Consider the following 9,137-nt stretch of genomic DNA (forward strand, 5'->3'; position numbering starts at 1 on the left):
ATTTGTCAAATTAACGATCTAGGAATATGAGCATGCCTTATAAATGAAAAAGAACAAGGAAATAATCATTTGGCATGAATGGTGAGCTATCTCAAAAACAGTAACATGGAAAATAAAGGAGAAACATGCCAACTGTCCAAATTCACCATGTAAAAACTGTAATTGTCAACAAAAAAATGTAAAAACTGTAGGCCGGAAATAGAGGAGGTCGCAAGACGTCACCCCCGGTAAACGCCCGGCCCACGGCAAACCGGTGAGGCCGACCAGCGCTCCCCCCATAAAGACCGCAAGGAAATCGAGAGGGGGCGTGACAGGATGAATGGTATAAGTATATATACCAGGATACTATCGGAGACCCTTCTTCGACTTTATACCCTAGCAGGCCAAGTAAAAAAGGCGAGGGTGCCGCCGTGGATCCGCGATGTCGAGGAGGCGATGGCGAACGCAGAGGAGGAGGAGGACGTCGAGGAGCCCCTCGACTGCGGCATCTGCTTCCTCCCACTCGACGTGCCGCCGACCTTCATGATACGTACACGCATGCAATATTTACCCAATCCAATATAATCAACCGATAGCAATCTAAGCCGTGCTGATTTCGATTTGCTTTGCAGTGCGAAGCTGGGCACCTGATCTGCTCGCCCTGCCGCGACATGCTCGGGGTGGCGGCGGGGACGTGCCACGTCTGCAGCGCCAAGGCCGCCGCCTCGGCTCTCGCCGGAGCCTCGACCGCGACGTCTGGCCGGCCTACTACGAGCCCCACGACCACAGCGGCGCGCTCCACGGGCCGTGCCGCTGCCCAGGCGACGCCCGCGGCTTCGTTGGCAGCACGGCGGCGCTCCTCTGCCACTTCGTCAGCACACACGACTGGCCGGTCCACACTGGGGTGACCTCCGAGGACAGCTTGGGTTCTCCATTCATCAAGTGAGCTAATGTCAAATAACCTCTTCTCACCGGCAAGCTTGAAATCATAGTTGAGCTCTTTAATAGCCCAATATGCCTTATGTTCTAGTTCGAGAGGTAAGTGATATGTTTTTCCATAAACCATTTTATACGGAGACATACCCATAGGATTTTTATATGCAGTTCTGTAGGCCCATAATGCATCATCAAGTTTCTTGGACCAATTCTTTGTAGATCTATTAACAGTCTTTTGCAAAATTAATTTGAGTTCTCTATTACTCAATTCTAGTTGACCACAAGACTGTGGGTGGTAAGGAGATGCAATTCTATGATTAACATCATACTTAGCAAGCATTTTACGGAAAGAACCATGAATAAAATGTGAACCACCATCAGTCATTAAATATCTAGGGACTCCAAACCTCGCAAAAATAACTTCTTTAAGCATTTTAATAGAAGTGTTATGATTAGCACTACTAGTTGGAATAGCTTCTACCCACTTAGTAACGTAATCAACAGCAACTAAAATATGTGTGTATCCATTAGAGGCAGGAAAAGGTCCCATATAATCAAAGCCCCAAACATCAAATGGTTCAATAACAAGTGAATAATTCATAGGCATTTCTTGACGTCTACTAATGTTACTAATTCTTTGGCATTCATCACAAGATAAGACAAACTTACGGGCATCCTTGAAGAGAGTAGGCCAATAAAAACCAGATTGCAATACCTTATGTGCAGTTCTATCTCCAGCGTGGTGCCCTCCATAAGCCTCTGAGTGACACTTACGTAGCATCTGTTCCTGTTCATGCTCAGGTACACAACGTCTAATAACACCATCCACTCCTTTATAAAGATGTGGGTCATCCCAAAAGTAATGTCTCAAATCATAGAAAACTTTTTCTTTTGCTGGTATGTGAAACTAGGTGGTATAACTTTAGCAACAATAGAAATAGCATAATCAGCATACCATGGAGTAGTACGAGAGGCATTTATGACATTTAATTGCTCATCAGGAAAGCTATCATCAATACGTAGTGGGTCATCAAGAACATTTTCTAACCTAGACAAGTTGTCTGCAACGGGGTTCTCAACTCCCTTTCTATCAACAATATGCAAATTAAATTCTTGTAGCAAGAGAACCCATCTAATAAGTCTAGGTTTAGCATCTTTCTTTTCCATAAGATATTTAATAGCAGCATGATCCGTGTGAATAGTTACTTTAGAATCAACAATATAAGGTCTGAACTTATCACAAGCAAATACAACTGTTAAGAATTCTTTTTCAGTAGTAGCATAATTTCTTTGAGCATTGTCTAGAGTTTTACTAGCATAATGAATAACATTTAATTTCTTATCAACTCTTTGCCCTAGAACAACACCTACAGCATAATCACTAGCATCACACATAATTTCAAAGGGTAAATTCCAATAAGGTGGCTGAACAATAGGTGCAGAGATCAATGCTTTCTTAAGTATTTCAAATGCTTCTACACAATCATCATCAAAGACAAATGGTATATCTTTTTGTAATAAATTAGTCAGAGCCGAGAAATTTTTGAGAAGTCCTTAATGAACCTCCTATAAAATCCGGCGTGACCAAGGAAACTTCTTATACCTTTGATGTCCTTGGGACATGGCATCTTTTCAATGGCATCAACATTGGCATCTTTTCGTTAACAGGTTTCAGACTTAGCAGAAAACAGAGCATGGCAGTAACAGAACTTATGAGGGCAACTTGGTGAGCTTGATTCACTCACCACAAAGCAATGCATGACAAAACAAGCATACCTACAGCAGGATGGCATGTTTATGAAGCTAACCATGGCAATAGCAAGTTCATAGCATGTATGGATCAACTACAACAACCTTGGCAAAATTGAATATCACGTAAACAATCTGCCAGGAACATTTTATAGAAAAATTAGAGCAAGATTAAGACATGCTATGGCACTCCATAATTGCAAACAGGGGCATGGATTGATAGAGCACAACTATATCTACAAAACATCCTTAGTGAACATGCCCAAAACAAGCATGGATCTCACTGTAGCCACAAGGATACATAGCAACAAAATAACAGCAGTAACAGACTTGGTGAAAATCCTAAGTCCCTGAAAACAGAAACATCACGAAGCCTAGTTTGCATGCTTGTTCTAGTCACCACATAGATCACAAAAATACATGGCATACACCTCTGTAAAGATGGCATGTCATATATCAAAACACCTGTAGAGCTCATGCCCATAAGATGCACACATCAAAAGCAACAAAAATAACAAAACACCAAGTTCTGATAAGTGATAGCAGTGAACATCATATAGCACTCTTGAACAAGAGGTTTGGGCATCAAGATGGACTCAAACGAGCATGGCACAATGGAACAAAATGAAGAGCATCTCGAGGCAAACATTTCGACATATTACACGCACGAAACGGAGCAGTATGCACGGATATATGATGCGATGAACAGGAGCACATAATGTAAAATATACGGGACTTGGAGAAATTTGGAGGGAGGGAGAAGTCAACCTAGACCCGATCTAGGGTTCGTCGGGCTCGCCGGAGACGGAGCTGGCCGGCCGGAGTTTGGAGAGGAGGCAGACGGCGACGGAGAGCTCGGGGGAGGTAGGGGCACTCGGCGGCCGGAGCGGAGGAGTCCGGGCGGCGGGGCCGGCGACCGGAGCAGGGGGCGCAGGCACGGGCGGCGCCGGCGCGGGCTCGCCCGGGCGGCGGCACGGCCGGATGGCGACGGAGGAGCGGCGGGCGGCGAGGCGCGGGGTCGCCGGAGGAGACGGACCGCGGGGCGGCGGGCGAAGGCGACGCGGGCCGGGGGGTCCGCCCCGGGCCGAGCGGGCCGGCGGCGAGTTCGTCCGGCGGCGGTGGACGTGTCCGGTGGCGGCGGAGGGCGATTTTGCTAGGGTTAGGGGTGGTTTTGCCCGAAATTTCGGAGGGGAGGTGTTTATATAGGTAGAAGGAGCTAGGAGAGTCCAAATGAGGCACGGTTTTCGCCCACACGATCGTGATCGAACGACCGAGAGCATGGAAGTGACTTAGATGGGTTATTGGTCTGTTTGGAGGGGGGTTTGCCGCAACACACAAAAGGACTTTGCGGTTACCCAGTTAACCGTTGGAGCATCAAACGACCTCAAAATGGAACGAAACTTGACAGGTGGTCTACCGGTGGTATACCAAGGCCACTTGGCAAACCTCGGTCCATTCCGAGAACGTTTAACACCCGCTCACGAAAAGAAACAAGAGGGGTGCGCCGGTGCACGTGGGAGTGTCGGATTACAAAACAGACAACGGGGAAAATGCCCGGACGCATGAGACGAACACGTGTGCAAATGAGATGCACATGATGACATGATATGAAATGCCTGACATGAACAAAATGCAAGACGAAAAACAAAACCCGACCACGGAGGGAATATCATAACAAATAGCCGAAAATGGCAAGAGTTGGAGTTAAAAATATGGAAATTTACATCCGGGGTGTTACACCTTTACCCTCGTCGGGGGTTATTATTGAACTACAGAGGATTCTACCCAAGTGATGTAGAAAACTTTTGGAAAGAGCACGGGGATACAGTTGCATGTTTCCATTTCCCAGTGTTCCTCTAGGCAAAGTTGCCATTTCTGTTACAATTGATTCAGTTCATGAAACGGGGAAAATGCTACATGAAGGTATAAAGCATACAACTGATGCGTGTAATTCACAGGAAGTGCTATGTAATACAAAAATTAATCTTGTCAATTCTATTGAATAAAAACTGCATTTTCCAGTGTTGTTGCATTGTTGATCCATCTAATTAAACTTATCTACTAGAACCCAGCATGCCAAGTTCTACCAGATTATATACATGAAATAATTGTGAGATGGTTAGAAACATTATGTATTAGTGTCCTGTTTTTTTAGATAACAAAACTTATTGCATAGAAATAAAAACAAAAAGGAAAAAATGACGATCAAGTACATAGCCTTGCAAAATCTGTTTGCAGAATTCTAAGAAAATGGAACAATTGAAGCAGCACAAAGTAATCTACAGGAAGATATGGACACACGTAACGACCATACTCTGCATTTACATTTTACTCTGAACTTCAAGTTTTCTCATGCGGTGGGTGCCAGCATGTCAGCTTAGGAGACCAAAACAAAGATGGTGGCTGCTCCCCAGGATGAATTCTTAGGTTCAATTAGTACGAGGACTCGGCACATGGTAAACAAGAGAGATGCATGTGGTGTAGAAATGTTGGGGCGATCCGCACCTAAAAAATGGTCGGAGACTGGGAGCACACTGGGCGAAGAGGTAGTATGATACAGAGTCCCCAGTCTCCGCCGAGCCAGCTGCGTCGATGGCGCGATCCAACCAACAAGCTACCGCGCCAGGCAGGGGAAGGCCGATGCCATGGCACGGATGGCCGCGGCCGCCGACATCGATATGAGCAGAGTACGGTCCACCCCACGGGAACCGCTGCAGAGGATGCCGACGGGAACTGCAACCTCGTCGACATCACCTCCAGCTCGGACCGAATCCGCTGCTGCGCTCGAGGTCCGGAGGGAGATGGAAGATCAGGAGTGAGGAACGAGTAGGAGGAAGAGGCGGTGGCGGCTGAAGGGCCCGGCGGCCGCTGACGATGATGGAACGAGGAGAGAGAGGCGGCGGGGAGAGATCTGTGGGGGATATGTAGACTTTTTCCCTTTTTTAGACGACTTTTCCCTTTCCCTTAGTACGGAGTACATATCTTCCTTTATGTCCGTCGTTTTAGCAGATAAGGACGCGTTAAGCATAACAAAACAACGACCACCGGACGTATACCGTCTTAGCGAGGAGTTATTTATACATGGCTAATTGGAGGTGGAACTGAACTCATCGTACCAATAACAACCGAGGGTTGTCAATCCTTGGTCGTTATTGACCTAATCTCTGGTAGTGATAACCCATTACGTTGTCTTCCTTGTCCAACATCAACTCTTTAGCATGTCATATTTTAATGAGTGCTCCCAATCATAAAAGATGTCCAAGATAGTATATTTATATGTGAAACCTCTCTTTCTTTATTACTTCCTATTAATTGCAACGATGACCAAAGCTATGCTTGTCAACTCTCAACAATTTTTCATCATCATACTCTTTCTATGTGAAGTCATTACTCTCGATAAGATCAATATGATCTCTTTGTTTCTTTTTATTCTTTTCTCTTTTCTTTTATTCACTCAAGATCATAGCAAGATAATCAAGCCCTTGACTGAACACTAATCTTTATTATATAGCTCACGGATTCGATTACATAGAGGGATCATAAAGCAAAACTCAAAACTAGATCATGCCATAAACTTTATTCTACTAGATCATGATACTACTAATAGGATCAAACTAAGAAAACGGTAAATATAGGAGTGTGATGGTGATACGATACCAGGGCATCTCCCCCAAGCTTGGCAGTTGCCAAGGGGAGTGCCCATACACAAGTGATTATGTCTCCTTCTTCGGGGATGGTGTAATATTCTTGGTGATGATGCCTCTGGATACGATTCCCCTCCTCGAGCTTATTGACTTGCTGCTTGAGGTCCATTATTTCCTTACGAAGCTTTCCTGTAACAGCTAAAGCTCCTTGCACCCAAGGTGTTGCATAGCTGCGGGAGAACAAGCGACACTCTTCTTCATATTTTCATAAGAAAGAAATCTAACATTGGAAGGGATAACCGAGTTTGGAATGGCTGAGCTCTGTAGTTCTCCCATCGTGAACCCAGCTCGGAAGCGAGAAGTGACTTCTTGATCCTCCATGGCATCTATCCTCATCAAATCAGCCTCCATCTCTTCCTCCGTTGTTGGCCCAAAGTGCTCAGCGTCGCTGTTTGTCCTTGGATCCGATGCCGGATGAGACACCCGGCTCTCCCCGACTGACTCTTGAGAAGACATCTTGCCCTAATCTACAGCAGCAACAGCTCAAAACAAGAACAGAGAATATTTGCATGATACAGGAGTCAAAACCTTCGGGAGATTATATAATGAATTTTTACTGACGAAAATACGTATCGTGCAAGAAAACGGAGTCCGGAGAGCACACGAGATGCCCACGAGGTAGGGGGCGCGCCCTCCACCCTCGTGGAGCCCTCGTGTCCTTCCCGGACTGCTTCTTATTTTCTATTTTCTAAATATTCCAAAACGGAGAAATATTGCCATAAAAACTGTTTTGCAGTCGGTTTACTTACCGTACCACATACCTATTCCTTTTCGGAGTATGAAACATTCCAGAAAGTGTCCCTTATGTATTCCTCTGGGTTTACGGTTTCAATAATATTGGTTTCAACATTTATAGGATTACCTGAGATATAATGTTTGATTCTTTGTCCGTTCACCACCTTCAGATTTGTGCCTTCGAAGTTGTTGATTTTTATGGCACCGGAACGATAGACCTCCTCGATAACGTAAGGGCCTTCCCATTTAGAGAGAAGTTTTCCTGCAAAAAATCTTAAACGAGAGTTGTATAGCAATACATAATCACCTACATTAAACTCACGCTTTTGTATCCTTTTGTCATGCCATTTTTTAACTCTTTCTTTAAATAACTTGGCATTCTCATAAGCTTGGGTTCTCCATTCATCAAGTGAGCTAATGTCAAATAACCTCTTCTCACCGGCAAGCTTGAAATCATAGTTGAGCTCTTTAATATCCCAATATACCTTATGTTCTAGTTCGAGAGGTAAGTGACATGCTTTTCCATAAACCATTTAATACGGAGACATACCCATAGGATTTTTATATGCAGTTCTGTAGGCCCATAATGCATCATCAAGTTTCTTGGACCAATTCTTTCTAGATCTATTAACAGTCTTTTGCAAAATTAATTTGAGTTCTCTATTACTCAATTCTACTTGACCACTAGACTGTGGGTGGTAAGGAGATGCAATTCTATAAATAACATCATACTTAGCAAGCATTTTACGGAAAGCACCATGAATAAAATGTGAACCACCATCAGTCATTAAATATCTAGGGACTCCAAACCTCGCAAAAATAACTTCTTTAAGCATTTTAATAGAAGTGTTATGATCAGCACTACTAGTTGGAATAGCTTCTACAACCTTAGTAACGTAATCAACAACAACTAAAATATGTGTGTATCCATTAGAGGCAGGAAAAGGTCCCATATAATCAAAGCCCCAAACATCAAATGGTTCAATAACAAGTGAATAATTCATAGGAATTTCTTGACGTCTACTAATGTTACCAATTCTTTGGCATTCATCACAAGATAAGACAAACTTACGGGCATCCTTGAAGAGAGTAGGCCAATAAAAACCAGATTGCAATACCTTATGTGCAGTTCTATCTCCAGCGTGGTGCCCTCCATAAGCCTCGGAGTGACACTTGCGTAGGATCTGTTCCTGTTCATGCTCAGGTACACAACGTCTAATAACACCATCCACTCCTTCTTTATAAAGATGTGGGTCATCCCAAAAGTAATGGCTCAAATCATAGAAAAACTTTTCACAAGATCCGTAAGATATTTAATAGCAGCATGATCCGTGTGAATAGTTACTTTAGAATCAACAATATAAGGTCTGAACTTATCACAAGCAAATACAACTGCTAAGAATTCTTTTTCAGTAGTAGCATAATTTCTTTGAGCATTCTCTAGAGTTTTACTAGCATATTGAATAACATTTAATTTCTTATCAACTCTTTGCCCTAGAACAGCACCTACAGCATAATCACTGGCATCACACATAATTTCAAAGGGTAAATTCCAATCAGGTGGCTGAACAATAGGTGCAGAGATCAATGCTTTCTTAAGTATTTCAAATGCTTCTACACAATCATCATCAAAGACAAATGGTATATCTTTTGTAATAAATTAGTCAGAGGCCGAGAAATTTTTGAGAAGTCCTTAATGAACATCCTATAAAATCCGGCGTGACCAAGGAAACTTCTTATACCTTTGATGTCCTTGGGACAAGGCATCTTTTCAATGGCATCAACCTTGGCTTTATCAACTTCAATACCTCTTTCAGAAACTTTATGCCCTAAGACTACCTTCATTAACCATAAAGTGGCACTTTTCCCTATTCAAGACAAGGTTAGTTTCTTCATATCTCTGCAAAACTCAATCAAGGTTGCTCAAGCAATCATCAAAAGAAGATCCATATACGGAAAAATCGTCCATGAAAACCTCACAAATCTTTTCACAAAAGTCAAAGAATATAGCCATCATGCATCTTTGAAAGGTAG

General features: G+C 43.5%; 1 protein-coding gene across 1 annotated transcript; it reads left to right on the plus strand.

Annotated features, from left to right (window-relative positions):
- Nucleotides 1-435: 435 nt before the first annotated feature.
- LOC120970266 (uncharacterized) lies at nt 436-1,193 on the plus strand. The gene is made up of 3 exons (XM_040397456.1): nt 436-529; nt 612-921; nt 1,190-1,193. The coding sequence occupies exons 1-3, from the start codon at nt 436-438 to the stop codon at nt 1,191-1,193; spliced, it is 408 nt and encodes a 135-aa protein (XP_040253390.1).
- The last annotated feature ends 7,944 nt before the right edge of the window (nt 1,194-9,137 follow it).

Source organism: Aegilops tauschii, chromosome 1, assembly GCF_002575655.3.
Source record: "Aegilops tauschii subsp. strangulata cultivar AL8/78 chromosome 1, Aet v6.0, whole genome shotgun sequence".
NCBI classification, from domain to species: Eukaryota; Viridiplantae; Streptophyta; class Magnoliopsida; order Poales; family Poaceae; genus Aegilops; species Aegilops tauschii.